This window comes from Lissotriton vulgaris, chromosome 1_1 (assembly GCF_964263255.1).
Source record: "Lissotriton vulgaris chromosome 1_1, aLisVul1.2, whole genome shotgun sequence".
NCBI classification, from domain to species: domain Eukaryota; kingdom Metazoa; phylum Chordata; class Amphibia; order Caudata; family Salamandridae; genus Lissotriton; species Lissotriton vulgaris.
The window spans coordinates 1,106,915,036-1,106,935,637 of NC_141685.1; the positions used below are offsets into that span (position 1 = coordinate 1,106,915,036).

Here is a 20,602-nt window from a genome sequence, read left to right on the forward strand (position 1 = left end):
TTTTGTTTCTAGTGTTGCTGGGGGGCTGCAGAACTTCCTACAGCCTCACTCACATTACAAATATTTTTGGTGATGTCACTGCCCCTTCTAGGGACATCACAAAAAAGATATACGTAAATAGCCTTCTTGGGGCATTAAGGGGAGCTCCGTGAAGGAGCAATGAAAAATAAATTAGCCACTGTGGATGCTATTTATTAGTTACATTTTGCTTTTTTTTATTGGGATGTCTGGGGCCCTACCCAGGACACCCACTGTTTTTCTTTAGAAGGGGCCATGGGCGAGCCCCAAGGCCCCCACGGCCCTGACAGCTCCCTGAAAGCAGCCCCATTTCTTGGACCTGTGCAGGACTGCACGCTTGTTTAATCTACGGGGTGTCCCAGTTCCAACCCAGGGCACCCACACCATTATGATTCTTGGGGGGGTCATGGACCAGCTCCCTGCTCCTGTAGGAGCCGACATTTCATTTTTTTCTATATATATATTTGGTGTGCCCCAATGTCCTCTTGGGCATACCACGGCTTTTGCAAAATTGGGGGCTGCCGGGGAGGCTTATATAAGCTCCAGGGACTGCCATCTTCCTGGGCACTGCTTTTCATGTATGCAGGAGGTGCCCACGTAGCTATGGGCACCGCCACCTCCCCATGACAAAACTCTAAAAGTAAACATAGGTGGGGTGCCCTGGGGACTGCCATCTCCCGGGGGCTATTCATTCAAATTAAGAAGTGCTGCATGGCCCATGCTGCCCCCAGTTCCACCACCGCTCCGGGTGTACTACTACAATGGAGATGGCCATGCGCCCCAACTCATTAAGCCATGGATGACCTGGACCGGTTCCCCCCACGGCCTGCTCCTGCTATCTCCTTAGGGACCCACCCTCAGGAGATAGCTGTTTGCTTTTGCTTGGTGGGAACTGACAGCTCCTGTCAAGCAAAAGCAAACATATCTCCGCTTTCTGCATTCCGGAGCTGTCAAACAGCTCTGGCTTGCAGCAAGCAAAGTTTTCATCTGTTTCCTGGCATGCAAGTATGCATGCAGGGAAACAGGGGAAAACAGTGCTCTGACAGACAGGGAGCTTCATTCAGCAGCCCTCTGTTTGTCAGAGCAATGTCAGCACCCAAAGGCCCCCACACTCCCATTGCACCCTGGGTGCCACACACTGGGTGCCCTAATTTGAGATGTCATCAGTGATGTTACTGACCATGTCATGAATGATGTACTATGTGACATCATCAGCAGTGGATTGCGGGCGCGCGAGTTATAGTGATTCCAACTAACTATAACGTGGGAATTTCAATGGTTTTGTATGAGTAAAATGTTCAGCTACCTATAACTGGTGTGAAACCTATGTTTTTTTCAGTGAATATATATATATATATATATATATATATATATATATATATATATATATTTTTTTAGAAACAAAATCCTCAATGAAGAAGACGCCGCGCACCACTTTCAAGATGGTTTTTAGTGCTTTTTTTTCTGTAGGTTTTCTCCCACACTACGCGTTTCGGACTTTCCCAGTCCCTGGTCACGGTATACAAACAATAGTCCCTTGTTTGTTTTGCAAATTTATACACAAACATCCAATTGGCCGGTTATGATGCATTGTGGGTGTTGTAGGCAGTTGCAGTTTTTATCATTATCAACAATAATCAAATGCTTTGGGTCTGCCAGGATTTTCTCTGCGGTTTATATCGGGCTAGTAAAGGTAACATTCCTACCAATACTGATCTATTTTTTCTTACATTTATGAAAGAAGATAGATTTTCATGATGGACAATAAGCTATTGAGTAATAAATTGTCCCATGTTCAGGTTGATTAAAGGCTAAGTGCCATATTCAAAATATTACCCAGGCATCAGATTTTCCTTTCAGACTCTTAGCATTTTGACAAATAAAGTTTCTCCAGATTCTGCTTTTCTACCACATTCAATTAAACTGTACATGAGGAATACATTTGTAATTAAGTCTATGATTTTATAGATATTGTCCAGAACTAAAAACCATCTTGAAAGTGGTGCGCGGCGTCTTCTTCATTGAGGATTTTGTTTCTAATAATACAGCGAGGCTGTCTCATTCCTCGCCGCCAGCTATTGATTGCTCCCCCCCGCTTGGGACATTTGCTTGTGTGTGTGTGTGTGTGTATATATATATATATATATATAACTATATATATATAACTATATATATATATATATATATATATATATATATATATATATATATATATATATATATATATATATATATATATATATATATATATATATATATATATATATGTGTGTGTGTGTGTGTAACCAAAAACGCCCAGAAGCTGCGTGTTTCCGTACTTGGGGGCTTTTAGTGCTCCTCCTTTGGTGGCAGTTAATTTTTAAATGCACGCTGAGATTTGAGGTCTCATTTTGCCAATTTACGCCCTCTAGTGGGTTACCTCCACTGCAGCTAATTATGGACAATTTTTCTTGGCCCTCCATTGAGCCTTGGATGGGACTCTGCCGGCTTCTTTAAAGGTGCCCTGCAGCTTCGGAAAGAGGAAACCTCCTCTCTCCTAATGCCCATTGGTTGCAGGCAGTGCGATCCCTCTGCCGTCTGGAACTGCCTCATAACATGTAACCAAAAGCGCCCAGAAGCTTGGGGCCGAAGAGCACTGCAGGTGAATAACAACTCTTTTTAAACCAATCAGGCAGCTTAACATCCCTTTGTAGTCCATGGCCTGATGCATTTCGATGGCGCTATTTGCATCTCCTCAGAGGCCGTGTTAGCGGAGGTGATTTATGGCTACTGCATCTTCCCTGCGTGTTTCCGTAATTGGGGGCTTTCCATGCTCCTCCTTTGGTGGCATTTCATTTTTAAATGCACGCTTAGGTTTGAGGTCTCATTTTGCCAATCAATGCCCTCTAGTGGGTTACCTCCGCTGCAGCTAATTATGGACAATTTTTCTTGGCCCTCCATTGAGCCTTGTATGAGACTCTGCCGGCTTCATTAAAGGTGCCCTGCAGCTTCAGAAAGAGGAAACTTCCACTCTCCTAATGCCCATTGGTTGCGGGCAGTGCGATCCCTCTGTGGACTGGAACCGCCGCATAACATGTAACCAAAAACGCCCAGAAGATTGAGGTCGCACAGCACTGCAAGTGAATAACAACTCTATTTAAACCAAGCAGGCAGCTTAATATCCCTTTGAAAGGATTCAAGCTCCCGGGACCTAGGAGGCACGACGGCGGTGATATTCTGTGTCCGAAAAAACAATTGGCGCCGTTTGACGAATCTTCATGAAATTTTCCAAAACAAGTGAACCAGTGAGGTTTATTGTGCATGAAAGGTTTCTGGGTAATCCGTCAAGCGGGGTCGAGAAAAAGGGATGGGTCAAAAAAGTGCATTTCTCATGTTAATATGAATAGAGATTTTAGACACAAATACAGCCCGAACCTCTGGGAGTAATTACACTCAATTTGAAAAAAAGGTAGCTCTTGGTCCAGAAAAATAAATCTGTTCAGTAGTTTTGGAGATATTAAGGGAAACCCAAATTTGTATATCTGTGGCCGTGAAGACCCATGTAGGACCCAACATTGGCAAAAATTGCTCCAAAAATGTTTGGGCCTGAATCCATGGGGATCGTTGCATGTGGGGGTTTGGCAGGCCCTAGAGCCAACCCCTGCTGTGCACAGCCAAAAGCTGTGCACGGTTGTGGTTGTATTAACTTAATGGTATTTATATATTACTTTATGTTAAAAAATCATAGAACTTCACTGAAAAACAAAAGGTTACAGGGGCTTTATAGTTAGGTTGGCATTTTGCCCACACAAAACCATAGAATTTCTGAAGTTATACTTATACTTATTGTTATACTTATCTGAAGAAACTATAACTCGTGTCATTAAGTAATTTTAGGCAACGAGTTATAGTTTCTTAACAAAAGTATAACTATAAGTATAACTATAACTGCTGAATTCCTATTGCTTTGAGTGGGTAAAGCATAAACCGTACTATAACGTCCCTGTAACCTTTATTTTTTTTACTGAAAATGTATATATATATTTATATACCTATATATATATATATATATATATATATATATATATACCTATATATATATATATATATATATATATATATATATATATATATATATATATATATATATATATATATATTAGTTTAATTTATAAATGTTAGTACTTGTAATTATTTTCTATTACTATTCTGTTGTATACAATTGTTTTGGGTTAATTTGTGTTTTTTAGTAATGTAAAATGGTTATAATGCTGTTAGAATATGTATATATATTTTAAATGTATATTATTATTTTTGTTTAACATAAATGTTTGTTATTTTTATGTTTTGTAACCAAAAATTTTTTGGGGGTGATAATAATGTAGTTAATATTGTGTTATACAATATTTTTGACTATTTATATGTTTATTTGAAGATAAGGATATTTTTGTTTCTGATATTTTTGTTATGGATATTAGTGAAAATTGATAATTTTAACAAGGACATTTTGGTTATTCTTGTTTTTGTTTTTATTACTTAAGTATAGGTAGGCGATATTATAATTAACTATATATTTTTCTGATATTTTTGTGAATCGATATTGTGCACATCGATATTATATCATGAATCCAAACATGGGGAAAGAGAGACATGGGGACAGGGAGACGCAGACACTGAAACAGAGATACAAACATCGAGAAAGAGACGCATGGTACCTGGTGAGACATATACATGTTGGCAGGGAAGCACTTGGGGAACAGAGAGACACCGATACAGGATGATGTAAACCTGAAGACAGAGAGACATGGAGGTTTGTGAGTACAGGGATATAAAGACACACCTAGGGACAGAAAGAGATGGAAAACAGTGACAGGAATGCACTATCATCAAACTAAATACGATAGCCTAACATAACACATTTCCCTGGTCGTCAACTATTTATTTTCCATGCAGCAGCTATGTGTAACCTCCATTCGCTACAATGTGTTAATATGTGACATGCAAAGATACCAGTGCTCATGTATGTGACCTGCTTTGAACACAGTGCTGCTGTATCTGTGATCAACATTTACCTCAATGCCCTTGTGTCTTTGACCATGCCTGAGCACAGGGTGCCATTGTGTCTCCAGTCTGAACTTGGTGTACCTGTATCTGTTACTTGCTTTAGCTGAGAATTCTCCTCCTTATTCCTGTCTTATTATTAGTAGTCTTTGTGACCTCCCTAGACCACAAGAAACATAACACTGACACTTCTATAAGTGACCTGCCTTGACTCAAATGTGACTGTATCAAAGGCATGCATTGAGTAAAGTGACTAGGCAAACTTCGTTAACTCTAGTGAGCCTATGCGTCACCTGCCTTGAGCCCATTGCACTTCAAAGAAGTCACTTGAACAGAGCTGTTGCACTAAGTGTGTTTTACTCTCTTTCAGATAAAAAATGGAATAGCGGGAAGCCAGCGGCACATGTGACCGGTGAGTGGCAGCTCTGCACACCTGCTCGTATATTCCCCGTAGCATTACCCTGCATGCTTAATGTGCACCCTGATTCTCTGATCTGATTAAGATTAGCATTTTTGTATTGTCTAAAATAGTCAGTATGATGGGCTAGCAAGAGGCTTTCAAAGAAACTAAGTAATGTTCAACTGGCAACAATTCAATATTGTTCATGGACTTTCAGTGAGGTTTGAGTGTTACCGTCAGCAATGTTCTGCTCATGGGCTTTCTCGGATCCTGGAGTGATACTGGTCTAGGTCATCCTAGGACTTCTAGGAAATTTAATCCATACCCTTAAAAATTGACAAGATATTTACAAATCCACCCGGGAGATTAGGGAGACCTTAGGAAGTAGAACAAAATTAAGCCAGCGATCAAAATAATATGGGTAGAGAGAACTAAGACTGGGAGAGGAGGAATCAGATAGGGAAAAGTGAACATTATAAATCTTGTGTGTATTTGTCGTTCACAGCTGCTGCAAACACTATATCTGGACAAGACGCTTTGCTCTGGGAGCCTAAGCTCGGAGACGCTTTTCTGTATGAGATCGGATATGAGCCTACCAAAGGATCCCTGGTCTTCAACAGGTCTGGGAGGTACTATCTGTACTCAAAGATCCAGTTGGGAAAGGTCCGCTGCCAAGACGAGGACAAGCAGCAAAGACTAACACACCGCATCTACAAGACAACGCCTCGATACTTGGAAAAGATTGACCTTATGACGAATGTGAAGCCATTCTGCCAAGAGGATGTAAACCAGTGGTGGGACAGCAGTTTCCTCGGGGGCACCTTTGAGCTTGAAGAACAGGACGCAGTGTATGTCAATGTCGATAAGAAGGAATTAGTGAGGGTCAAAGATGGAAGCAGGTCGTACTTTGGAGTCTTTATGATTTAAGAGCCACACAGGCCATGGGGGACCTCAAAGTGATGTGTGGGATCTTTACAGTAAAAAAAGGGCAAAATGGTAGCTACCCACCACCCAAGCCATGACACTTCCTGGGATTCTTTTGTTTAGGGTAATGTACTGCATTATATGGTGTATTAAATATTCACTTTGCACAGCTGGGAGCACTCGCTAATAAAAAACAGAACTTTCTGAGAAGGCGTTGCTGAGCCACATAGTCCTAATAAATTGTTCTGTCTTCAAGGCAGTAGTAGCTCCACCAGGGAAGGCCCCCCGACTTTGGAAACATATTGTTTAACTTTGCTGATTGTGTAGTTGGTAGGCAGTGCCAATGTCTCCTCTTCTCCGGACTGCTCAATGACTTCTTTCTATCTGCCAATGTCTGCTGTGGCTATTGCACACACCTGGATTCATTCTTTCTGGACTCTGATGCCCACTGCCTTACTTCAGCAAAGGGAATTGCTCTATCAGAAGATGTAAAGTCAGTCGCCCACTCTTGTGGACAAAGATGGATTAAATTAACTATTTTTGGAATGTTGCGATGAAACAAGTCTTTGATTTTTATCAATGTATCTCTAAATGGATTTAGTACATGTGCTAAGACTATATCTCAAGGACATCCAGTGTTGACCGATGACAGTCGTATCCAACGCCACATTTTCAGGATAATCACCGAGTATGTAAACGATTCCCATTTAGATTCAACATATGTAAATTTATTTCATGTGCATTTACTACCAATACATCATGGATCTGTGCTAAGGTGCTCAAATTGGACACCTCTGGTGTATATAATATTATATATATTATAGTATTAGCTAGGCTAGAACTGGAAAAAGACTGGCCTGGCAAATGGTACTGCCCCCCCCCCCCAAATATAATTAGGTGGATTCTTCATGTTGTTCTTGTTGCATAACTTTTTCAGAGTAACTTTGTTGTGCAACAATTGTAAGTCTTCTATTCTGTAAATGTTTTAATTTTTCTTTATACTCTGCAAATTTCATGACCATTATTAAATATTCATAGTTAAAACAAATAAAAAATGCTATGAAAAGGGAGGAAATTGAGATAAAACCCAGTGCCATGAGTACAATTCATTCATAAAAATTTCCATGTCATTTCTCCTGCAAAATATATTTTTTTGTGGAACATTTTTTCTGCAGATGATGATGTGCTAGGTTTAGATATGTGCAACTTCACAAAATGTAAACTCTGTGAATTTTGTACTGCTTTACTCATTTAGTTTGAAATCCTAATACTCTCTAATGTATCTAAAGCACTCCACTCTGACACAGGTCATACTTTTCTTTTAAATTGTTCTATTTTTTACTTGAAATGTTCTGCAAACTTTACAAAATTTAACCTGTGATTAAAAGAGGTTTCCTTTGAACATTTTATGTGAAGGAACTGTTGAACTAAAACTTGTATTTTGCCATGATATTTTTTCCTCAAGCTACTTTTGTAGAGGTTTTACTCACAATTTAAATTTAGCATTATTCACTATGTTTACGGAGAAAGAACTCAATTTTTCACTCCTTTCTACTATTATGTGCCTCATGAATCTGAGGAGACACTGTGATCCCAATCGAAAGGTAAAAGACAATTTCCAGGAGACATTTGGCAAGATATACTCCTTTCTTCACTCACCACTGGAAGCTGTTATGAAGAACAACAGAATTCTAGCCCTTCCCTGCTAATTGGGAATATATTCACAATATGTGTCCTACTGTGAGTCTACTGTTGGTAGGACACATTGAATAAATGGGTTCAACCCAACAGAAGTCACAGGACCTGGGTATTAGTTAGTATAAACAAAGGTGGCCCTAGACATAACTTAGTTGCAATCAATAAATAAATTAATATTGATTCTTGTATGAGTAAATCCTGTAACGAGAAGGAAAGAACAAAAAACACACAGCCAAATGCGCATACACTTATGCAGTACCCAAAATAATTTAATTTGAAAATTATATACAACAATACTCTTAGTCAATTCAATATGAACAATTTATTTACATTATATAAAAATCAATTAGCAACGGAGAAGAAAACTGCCAGGTGCAGTAAAACAGATAAGTGCTCAAGTGATGGAGGAAGAAAAAAATGTTTCAGAAAAACAATTTCAATGATTAATTTCCAGCCGAATTCCAATTCTTCTAGCTGAATAGCACAAAGAGGCCTGCTAACCACAATTTGATCACAAGACTAATTATTCCTGATGTCTGATTTGGTGTAACTGTAACCATACAGATAATTAAAAGACAGGGGAAGGGAACCGAAGTGCAGGCCCCAGAAGGGGGAGAAAACCATTGACGTTTCGACCCTGGCGCAATTGATGGGAGATTAACACCTCTGCTACGGGTCTTCTTCAGGACAAAAAGGGGAGGGGATACCTAGGGAGTGAGGAACCATATTAAATTATTTATATGGGCATAATATGATTAAATTGTCAACAAAACATCCGGGTGGGTGGATTACCTTACCTAGGTTGTAGGAGAACTTCAGTCCCAGCAGAATTTCAGGCAACCTAAGAGAAAGAGGCATCAGCCTGAGTGTCCAATTCTATCTGGCACAGAACACAGCTAATCGGTCTACTGTGTTTATACATAAAAGGCGAAAGGCACTCACCCGTCAAGGGTGTGCCCAGTTCGCAATAGATGTATTGGAACGATGTCTTAATATCAATCTGTGTCCTGATTAAAAAAGTACCACATTGGAAATAGATTCCAACCACTTTCTAAAAGAAACCAATAAAAACAACACTAATTACAAAATACAAACATATAACATACATGACCTATAAGGTGCAATTTGAAATCCAATTGGAGGTTGGGATGCGCACTCCTTGGTTTGATATATTGATAAGTTCATTAAGGTGGGTGGTGCCTCTGAGGTTGAACCCACTGTACTTGGGTTAGGTACAACTCAATGATGCACTGTTCTATCGAGAATAGTGTCTCCCTAGGGCACTCGAAATTAACTGTTCAGTAGTTTGTTCAATAAAGTTCAGAAAAAGTTCAATTCACAAGTCATTTTATTTCAAAGTTTTTCTTTGCAAATTTCATGATTCATCTCATGGTATTCAATTGTTCAAATCATTGGCCCAATGCATTTCGGGCATTGCCCTTCATCGGGGGCCCTGTGCAATTCTGTAATTGACAAATAAAGTACAGTTTCAACAAATGATATCTCTACATTGATTCATGTAGGAGCAAGCTTAATCAAACAAACCGTCATACTTGTTTACTATGCATGCAGGGGAGGAAGGAAATGGGTGTCGCTGGTAAAGGGACACTAAGGTGTGAAGAGGTGAGTACTCTGTATGCAATGATGGTCGTGAATACTGGTGCATAGGGGGTGCCTAGGGAATGTGCATAACGGTGTATGAGTGCCCAAAAAAAGTTCATAAAGTCTAACCTGGTCTGCCGGGTTGTAATGCCTCCCAGGCGTCAGGTAAATCTGTTACCGAAAAACGAAAAAGAAAGGTGCAGACGTGTGCTGTTATCTTTCTGTGCGCTAAACCTGAATCAAAAACAAAAGTCGGGAAACGGAGCTCGTTTCCATTTCGTAAGTAAGCTTACCGAGTAAAGGGTTCTCGTTGAATCCTGCAAGGGATTCCGGTGATACGCGTTCAATGCTTCTTCCGCGTTCGGTTTGAAAGCGGGCGGAGAGTTACTTTATTATCAGCGTGAAGCTGATTGGCCGGATGTGTGCGTTGTGCCGATGGTTGCGATAGGCTACTCGAGGGTCACGTGATGTAAACAACCCGTGCCGGTGTACGAGTCGCATGTGTATTCAAAGGAATCTGAGTGTGATGGTTGGTGATCGTTCACAGGGGTACAATACTTGGTAGGAAGAAAACAGGGTTTAAACATAAAACATAACTACATGAAAAAAGAGGTAGGCAAGGTATAAATGCATACTGTTTCGATACTGATAGGTATCATGAGACTCATGTCTATAAAATTTCACCCCTTATTTTGAGAGTTCATTTTAACAGTTTATGATGAGACGATTCTCTATAAATAGCAACTGAATTCCAAACGTTCATTAAGACCTCTTGGGGCTGTGGATGACAGTCTATTGATCCAATATAGTTCACGTCTTAACAAGTGTTGGTCATTGTCTCTTCCTGGAAGTAATGGTGCTGTTTCTAAAATACAGAACTTCAGTTGACTAGGATTGTGGTAATGTTCATTGAAATGTACTGCCACAGTAGATTTACTTGATTTGAGGCGAATGTTGCTGCGATGCTCTGTTAGTCTGATTTTTATTTTTCTGGATGTCTTGCCCACGTATGGGAGTCCACATGGACATTTGAGCATGTACACAAGGTTGGCACTGTCACAGGTGCCGTTGACTTTCAATTTGATTTTACTTCCGCTGGAAGGATGGTTAATTTCATTCCCTCTGATGATGGAATTACAATTTCCACAATTGTGACAGGGCAGTGTGCCTTTGTATGTAGTAGGAGTTTGCATATTTTTGGGTTTCAATAATTCTTTGAGGTTTCTCGTCCGTTCATATGCGAATCTTGGATTTGAAGAAAAAATTCCCTTAAAATCATCTTCCAAGGCCAATAGCGGCCAGTGTTTTAGTATGATTTTTTTAATGTTGTAACTCCTGGTGGAGTATTTTGAAATGAACACGGATCTCCGTTCCTCCCTTGGAATAGATGGTGACAAGAGTTGTTGTCTGTTCATATGTTTAATTCTTTCCACAGCTGGTTCCAGTATGGTTGCAGGGTATCCCCGGTCACTGAATTTCTTCATCATACTTTCTTTTTGTTCTTCATACAATTGTGATGAGGATGTAATACGTTTTACTCTTAGGAGTTGAGAGTATGGAAGATGCTTTTTTAGTGAAGGTTGGTGAAAACTTTGGAAATGCAACAAGTTGTTCCTGTCTGTCGATTTCTGAAATACTGTAGTGTGTAGTTTGTCTTGTTCTTTGATTATTAGTACGTCCAGAAATGATAGTTGTTGTTGGTTGATGTTGTGGGTGAATTGAATCCGATCATTGACGTTATTGAGATTTTGAATTGCTGAAATTAATTCGGTGGTTGATCCTTTCCACAGTAGGAAGATGTCGTCTATGTATCTTTTGTACAAAATGAGATTCTCTTTCCATGAAGGGTTATTAAGGATGTGCTCTGTTTCATAAAAGTGCATGAAAATATTTGCATATGCCGGGGCGGCACAATTTCCCATAGAGGTCCCGTTACATTGTCCAAAAAACTCATTATTGTACTGAAAATAACTGTGGAATAATGTGAAATGCATTAACTCCATGATTAACAGTTTCAAATTTGTTTCAACCGTTTCACTGTTGATTAATGTGTTCTCCAGTGCTGTTAGTCCTAAGTCGTGAGGAATTGAAGTATATAGTGCCTTCACATCAATGCTGGTCAGGATCATATCGGAGGTGAATGTAGACTTGTGTTCTTCTAAAATGTTCAAAAAGTGGGTGGTGTCCTTGATATATGTCGGAATCTGTTGTACCAGTGGTTGTAAATGTTTGTCAATGAATTTCCCTACTGGTTCATGGATTGAGTTGACTGTAGAAACAATAGGCCGGAATGGAGGATTGGTGGGGTGCTTGTGTATTTTGGGAATCATGTAGATGTAGGGTACTGATGGGTTTTGTTTGATGAGGTATTCTTTTTCTTTGTTGCCAATAATTCCTGTTTCAACCGCTTTATGAATGATGGTAATCAAGATTTTTTTGTATTCATTGGTTGGGTCTCCTCTCAATCTCATGTAAGTGTTGTTGTCGTTCACATGGTTCTTCATGTTCGTTTCGTAAAACTCGGTGTCCATAATTATGAGGGCGCCTCCCTTATCTGCCTGACGTATGGTGATGTTTTTATTCTCCGCCAGATTTTGAATGGCCATTCTCTCCTTTTGGGTGAAGTTGGTTTTTTTTGGTCTAGGTGCTTTGAAGATTTTTGAGATGTCTTGATTTACCACTTTTTCAAAGGCATCCAGTACTTTGTGACTCACTGGTGCTATGTAGCGACTGGGGTTCCTGAGCCCTCTCAGTTTGTCTGTTTCGGTGTCTGTTGTAGGTTTGTCTACGACATTGGAAAAGAAATGTCTGAGGCGTAAGTTCCTTAGAAATTTGTAAACACAGATTTGTGTTTCTAATAGATTCGAGTGGTAAGTAGGGACGAATGATGTGCCTTTTTGTAGAGTTTTAGTTTGAAATTCATTAATGTTCTGGCTTGAAATGTTGATTACTAGGTCCTGTGACTTCTGGTGTTCTGTGATATGCTTTCTGATTGTTGTTCTCTTGTTCTCCCTGCTTCTCCCCCGCCTGGTTCTTTTGGGCGTCCATGGCCTCTCTCTAAAAAAGGAGTTGATGTAGTGGTGGACGTTGTTGCTTGTTGTTGGTTTGAGTCATGTGTTTGATTTTCCTCTCTGGATCTTTGGGCATTTCTTGAAGTTGTAGGACCTTTTCTGTTAGATTGTGAATCTTCTGATGAAGTCTCATCCGAAGATTTGTACTGAGGTTTTTGTTGTCGTCTACGGGCATATATGTCTGCCCAATTGTACACTTCTCCGGTACGGTAATCAGTGGTGTCCCTTTTGAACTTTCTAATTTTACGTTCATTTATTTCTTTAGTGTAGATGTCTAGTTGTTTGTTGATGTCTTGTAGTACTTCATCCCATTGCTCTTTGGTTAACATGGTATTTAATTCATCCTTTAGTGTGGCTGTTTCTTTATTTAAATCTTCAATGAGTTTGGCCAATTCTTCTATGATAAGTAATATTAGATCAAGGGAACATTTATTCAATATTGCGAACCATTTTTCTGTGAAACGGGCGTTGTTCTTACACAAGGTTGATTTAAGGGATATCCGTAGACCTCGTGGAATTCGCTGTGCCTTATGATACTTTATTAAAGTACTTGCATGTAATCGTTGGTTAACTATGCGTTTGGACATGTATAATAGTTGCTTAATGTTTGCTTGCGTTGAACCTGTACTAGTGCCGGGGCTTTCATCCTCCTGAATTAGGGCGTAAATTCTCTTTGTGTCATCTTCCGTGAATGCCAGAGTGTCGGCTCTTTGGTCTGTTGAATGTAATAATTCGTCCATGACGTTATTTGGGTGCTGTATCCACTGTTTTTAGTACAGAAATTGATAACTTGAAATCCAATTGGAGGTTGGGATGCGCACTCCTTGGTTTGATATATTGATAAGTTCATTAAGGTGGGTGGTGCCTCTGAGGTTGAACCCACTGTACTTGGGTTAGGTACAACTCAATGATGCACTGTTCTATCGAGAATAGTGTCTCCCTAGGGCACTCGAAATTAAATGTTCAGTAGTTTGTTCAATAAAGTTCAGAAAAAGTTCAATTCACAAGTCATTTTATTTCAAAGTTTTTCTTTGCAAATTTCATGATTCATCTCATGGTATTCAATTGTTCAAATCATTGGCCCAATGCATTTCGGGCATTGCCCTTCATCGGGGGCCCTGTGCAATTCTGTAATTGACAAATAAAGTACAGTTTCAACAAATGATATCTCTACATTGATTCATGTAGGAGCAAGCTTAATCAAACAAACCGTCATACTTGTTTACTATGCATGCAGGGGAGGAAGGAAATGGGTGTCGCTGGTAAAGGGACACTAAGGTGTGAAGAGGTGAGTACTCTGTATGCAATGATGGTCGTGAATACTGGTGCATAGGGGGTGCCTAGGGAATGTGCATAACGGTGTATGAGTGCCCAAAAAAAGTTCATAAAGTCTAACCTGGTCTGCCGGGTTGTAATGCCTCCCAGGCGTCAGGTAAATCTGTTACCGAAAAACGAAAAAGAAAGGTGCAGACGTGTGCTGTTATCTTTCTGTGCGCTAAACCTGAATCAAAAACAAAAGTCGGGAAACGGAGCTCGTTTCCATTTCGTAAGTAAGCTTACCGAGTAAAGGGTTCTCGTTGAATCCTGCAAGGGATTCCGGTGATACGCGTTCAATGCTTCTTCCGCGTTCGGTTTGAAAGCGGGCGGAGAGTTACTTTATTATCAGCGTGAAGCTGATTGGCCGGATGTGTGCGTTGTGCCGATGGTTGCGATAGGCTACTCGAGGGTCACGTGATGTAAACAACCCGTGCCGGTGTACGAGTCGCATGTGTATTCAAAGGAATCTGAGTGTGATGGTTGGTGATCGTTCACAGGGGTACAATACTTGGTAGGAAGAAAACAGGGTTTAAACATAAAACATAACTACATGAAAAAAGAGGTAGGCAAGGTATAAATGCATACTGTTTCGATACTGATAGGTATCATGAGACTCATGTCTATAAAATTTCACCCCTTATTTTGAGAGTTCATTTTAACAGTTTATGATGAGACGATTCTCTATAAATAGCAACTGAATTCCAAACGTTCATTAAGACCTCTTGGGGCTGTGGATGACAGTCTATTGATCCAATATAGTTCACGTCTTAACAAGTGTTGGTCATTGTCTCTTCCTGGAAGTAATGGTGCTGTTTCTAAAATACAGAACTTCAGTTGACTAGGATTGTGGTAATGTTCATTGAAATGTACTGCCACAGTAGATTTACTTGATTTGAGGCGAATGTTGCTGCGATGCTCTGTTAGTCTGATTTTTATTTTTCTGGATGTCTTGCCCACGTATGGGAGTCCACATGGACATTTGAGCATGTACACAAGGTTGGCACTGTCACAGGTGCCGTTGACTTTCAATTTGATTTTACTTCCGCTGGAAGGATGGTTAATTTCATTCCCTCTGATGATGGAATTACAATTTCCACAATTGTGACAGGGCAGTGTGCCTTTGTATGTAGTAGGAGTTTGCATATTTTTGGGTTTCAATAATTCTTTGAGGTTTCTCGTCCGTTCATATGCGAATCTTGGATTTGAAGAAAAAATTCCCTTAAAATCATCTTCCAAGGCCAATAGCGGCCAGTGTTTTAGTATGATTTTTTTAATGTTGTAACTCCTGGTGGAGTATTTTGAAATGAACACGGATCTCCGTTCCTCCCTTGGAATAGATGGTGACAAGAGTTGTTGTCTGTTCATATGTTTAATTCTTTCCACAGCTGGTTCCAGTATGGTTGCAGGGTATCCCCGGTCACTGAATTTCTTCATCATACTTTCTTTTTGTTCTTCATACAATTGTGATGAGGATGTAATACGTTTTACTCTTAGGAGTTGAGAGTATGGAAGATGCTTTTTTAGTGAAGGTTGGTGAAAACTTTGGAAATGCAACAAGTTGTTCCTGTCTGTCGATTTCTGAAATACTGTAGTGTGTAGTTTGTCTTGTTCTTTGATTATTAGTACGTCCAGAAATGATAGTTGTTGTTGGTTGATGTTGTGGGTGAATTGAATCCGATCATTGACGTTATTGAGATTTTGAATTGCTGAAATTAATTCGGTGGTTGATCCTTTCCACAGTAGGAAGATGTCGTCTATGTATCTTTTGTACAAAATGAGATTCTCTTTCCATGAAGGGTTATTAAGGATGTGCTCTGTTTCATAAAAGTGCATGAAAATATTTGCATATGCCGGGGCGGCACAATTTCCCATAGAGGTCCCGTTACATTGTCCAAAAAACTCATTATTGTACTGAAAATAACTGTGGAATAATGTGAAATGCATTAACTCCATGATTAACAGTTTCAAATTTGTTTCAACCGTTTCACTGTTGATTAATGTGTTCTCCAGTGCTGTTAGTCCTAAGTCGTGAGGAATTGAAGTATATAGTGCCTTCACATCAATGCTGGTCAGGATCATATCGGAGGTGAATGTAGACTTGTGTTCTTCTAAAATGTTCAAAAAGTGGGTGGTGTCCTTGATATATGTCGGAATCTGTTGTACCAGTGGTTGTAAATGTTTGTCAATGAATTTCCCTACTGGTTCATGGATTGAGTTGACTGTAGAAACAATAGGCCGGAATGGAGGATTGGTGGGGTGCTTGTGTATTTTGGGAATCATGTAGATGTAGGGTACTGATGGGTTTTGTTTGATGAGGTATTCTTTTTCTTTGTTGCCAATAATTCCTGTTTCAACCGCTTTATGAATGATGGTAATCAAGATTTTTTTGTATTCATTGGTTGGGTCTCCTCTCAATCTCATGTAAGTGTTGTTGTCGTTCACATGGTTCTTCATGTTCGTTTCGTAAAACTCGGTGTCCATAATTATGAGGGCGCCTCCCTTATCTGCCTGACGTATGGTGATGTTTTTATTCTCCGCCAGATTTTGAATGGCCATTCTCTCCTTTTGGGTGAAGTTGGTTTTTTTTTGGTCTAGGTGCTTTGAAGATTTTTGAGATGTCTTGATTTACCACTTTTTCAAAGGCATCCAGTACTTTGTGACTCACTGGTGCTATGTAGCGACTGGGGTTCCTGAGCCCTCTCAGTTTGTCTGTTTCGGTGTCTGTTGTAGGTTTGTCTACGACATTGGAAAAGAAATGTCTGAGGCGTAAGTTCCTTAGAAATTTGTAAACACAGATTTGTGTTTCTAATAGATTCGAGTGGTAAGTAGGGACGAATGATGTGCCTTTTTGTAGAGTTTTAGTTTGAAATTCATTAATGTTCTGGCTTGAAATGTTGATTACTAGGTCCTGTGACTTCTGGTGTTCTGTGATATGCTTTCTGATTGTTGTTCTCTTGTTCTCCCTGCTTCTCCCCCGCCTGGTTCTTTTGGGCGTCCATGGCCTCTCTCTAAAAAAGGAGTTGATGTAGTGGTGGACGTTGTTGCTTGTTGTTGGTTTGAGTCATGTGTTTGATTTTCCTCTCTGGATCTTTGGGCATTTCTTGAAGTTGTAGGACCTTTTCTGTTAGATTGTGAATCTTCTGATGAAGTCTCATCCGAAGATTTGTACTGAGGTTTTTGTTGTCGTCTACGGGCATATATGTCTGCCCAATTGTACACTTCTCCGGTACGGTAATCAGTGGTGTCCCTTTTGAACTTTCTAATTTTACGTTCATTTATTTCTTTAGTGTAGATGTCTAGTTGTTTGTTGATGTCTTGTAGTACTTCATCCCATTGCTCTTTGGTTAACATGGTATTTAATTCATCCTTTAGTGTGGCTGTTTCTTTATTTAAATCTTCAATGAGTTTGGCCAATTCTTCTATGATAAGTAATATTAGATCAAGGGAACATTTATTCAATATTGCGAACCATTTTTCTGTGAAACGGGCGTTGTTCTTACACAAGGTTGATTTAAGGGATATCCGTAGACCTCGTGGAATTCGCTGTGCCTTATGATACTTTATTAAAGTACTTGCATGTAATCGTTGGTTAACTATGCGTTTGGACATGTATAATAGTTGCTTAATGTTTGCTTGCGTTGAACCTGTACTAGTGCCGGGGCTTTCATCCTCCTGAATTAGGGCGTAAATTCTCTTTGTGTCATCTTCCGTGAATGCCAGAGTGTCGGCTCTTTGGTCTGTTGAATGTAATAATTCGTCCATGACGTTATTTGGGTGCTGTATCCACTGTTTTTAGTACAGAAATTGATAACTTGAAATCCAATTGGAGGTTGGGATGCGCACTCCTTGGTTTGATATATTGATAAGTTCATTAAGGTGGGTGGTGCCTCTGAGGTTGAACCCACTGTACTTGGGTTAGGTACAACTCAATGATGCACTGTTCTATCGAGAATAGTGTCTCCCTAGGGCACTCGAAATTAAATGTTCAGTAGTTTGTTCAATAAAGTTCAGAAAAAGTTCAATTCACAAGTCATTTTATTTCAAAGTTTTTCTTTGCAAATTTCATGATTCATCTCATGGTATTCAATTGTTCAAATCATTGGCCCAATGCATTTCGGGCATTGCCCTTCATCGGGGGCCCTGTGCAATTCTGTAATTGACAAATAAAGTACAGTTTCAACAAATGATATCTCTACATTGATTCATGTAGGAGCAAGCTTAATCAAACAAACCGTCATACTTGTTTACTATGCATGCAGGGGAGGAAGGAAATGGGTGTCGCTGGTAAAGGGACACTAAGGTGTGAAGAGGTGAGTACTCTGTATGCAATGATGGTCGTGAATACTGGTGCATAGGGGGTGCCTAGGGAATGTGCATAACGGTGTATGAGTGCCCAAAAAAAGTTCATAAAGTCTAACCTGGTCTGCCGGGTTGTAATGCCTCCCAGGCGTCAGGTAAATCTGTTACCGAAAAACGAAAAAGAAAGGTGCAGACGTGTGCTGTTATCTTTCTGTGCGCTAAACCTGAATCAAAAACAAAAGTCGGGAAACGGAGCTCGTTTCCATTTCGTAAGTAAGCTTACCGAGTAAAGGGTTCTCGTTGAATCCTGCAAGGGATTCCGGTGATACGCGTTCAATGCTTCTTCCGCGTTCGGTTTGAAAGCGGGCGGAGAGTTACTTTATTATCAGCGTGAAGCTGATTGGCCGGATGTGTGCGTTGTGCCGATGGTTGCGATAGGCTACTCGAGGGTCACGTGATGTAAACAACCCGTGCCGGTGTACGAGTCGCATGTGTATTCAAAGGAATCTGAGTGTGATGGTTGGTGATCGTTCACAGGGGTACAATACTTGGTAGGAAGAAAACAGGGTTTAAACATAAAACATAACTACATGAAAAAAGAGGTAGGCAAGGTATAAATGCATACTGTTTCGATACTGATAGGTATCATGAGACTCATGTCTATAAAATTTCACCCCTTATTTTGAGAGTTCATTTTAACAGTTTATGATGAGACGATTCTCTATAAATAGCAACTGAATTCCAAACGTTCATTAAGACCTCTTGGGGCTGTGGATGACAGTCTATTGATCCAATATAGTTCACGTCTTAACAAGTGTTGGTCATTGTCTCTTCCTGGAAGTAATGGTGCTGTTTCTAAAATACAGAACTTCAGTTGACTAGGATTGTGGTAATGTTCATTGAAATGTACTGCCACAGTAGATTTACTTGATTTGAGGCGAATGTTGCTGCGATGCTCTGTTAGTCTGATTTTTATTTTTCTGGATGTCTTGCCCACGTATGGGAGTCCACATGGACATTTGAGCATGTACACAAGGTTGGCACTGTCACAGGTGCCGTTGACTTTCAATTTGATTTTACTTCCGCTGGAAGGATGGTTAATTTCATTCCCTCTGATGATGGAATTACAATTTCCACAATTGTGACAGGGCAGTGTGCCTTTGTATGTAGTAGGAGTTTGCATATTTTTGGGTTTCAATAATTCTTTGAGGTTTCTCGTCCGTTCATATGCGAATCTTGGATTTGAAGAAAAAATTCCCTTAAAATCATCTTCCAAGGCCAATAGCGGCCAGTGTTTTAGTATGATTCCATACTCTCAACTCCTAAGAGTAAAACGTATTACATCCTCATCACAATTGTATGAAGAACAAAAAGAAAGTATGATGAAGAAATTCAGTGACCGGGGATACCCTGCAACCATACTGGAACCAGCTGTGGAAAGAATTAAACATATGAACAGACAACAACTCTTGTCACCATCTATTCCAAGGGAGGAACGGAGATCCGTGTTCATTTCAAAATACTCCACCAGGAGTTACAACATTAAAAAAATCATACTAAAACACTGGCCGCTATTGGCCTTGGAAGATGATTTTAAGGGAATTTTTTCTTCAAATCCAAGATTCGCATATGAACGGACGAGAAACCTCAAAGAATTATTGAAACCCAAAAATATGCAAACTCCTACTACATACAAAGGCACACTGCCCTGTCACAATTGTGGAAATTGTAATTCCATCATCAGAGGGAATGAAATTAACCATCCTTCCAGCGGAAGTAAAATCAAATTGAAAGTCAACGGCACCTGTGACAGTGCCAACCTTGTGTACATGCTCAAATGTCCATGTGGACTCCCATACGTGGGCAAGACATCCAGAAAAATAAAAATCAGACTAACAGAGCATCGCAGCAACATTCGCCTCAAATCAAGTAAATCTACTGTGGCAGTACATTTCAATGAACATTACCACAATCCTAGTCAACTGAAGTTCTGTATTTTAGAAACAGCACCATTACTTCCAGGAAGAGACAATGACCAACACTTGTTAAGACGTGAACTATATTGGATCAATAGACTGTCATCCACAGCCCCAAGAGGTCTTAATGAACGTTTGGAATTCAGTTGCTATTTATAGAGAATCGTCTCATCATAAACTGTTAAAATGAACTCTCAAAATAAGGGGTGAAATTTTATAGACATGAGTCTCATGATACCTATCAGTATCGAAACAGT

The 20,602-nt window shown here is 39.8% G+C and overlaps 1 protein-coding gene across 1 annotated transcript in view; it reads left to right on the top strand.

Annotated features, from left to right (window-relative positions):
• Positions 1-7,815, top strand: part of TNFSF14 (TNF superfamily member 14) — a 180,574-nt gene extending 172,759 nt beyond the window's left edge. Inside the window, exons 4-5 of the mRNA XM_086936473.1 lie at positions 5,429-5,470; positions 5,964-7,815. Of these exons, the coding sequence (XP_086792599.1) occupies positions 5,429-5,470; positions 5,964-6,385 (464 nt within the window). The 3' untranslated portion in view covers positions 6,386-7,815. The remainder of the gene's footprint in view (positions 1-5,428; positions 5,471-5,963) is intronic.
• The last annotated feature ends 12,787 nt before the right edge of the window (positions 7,816-20,602 follow it).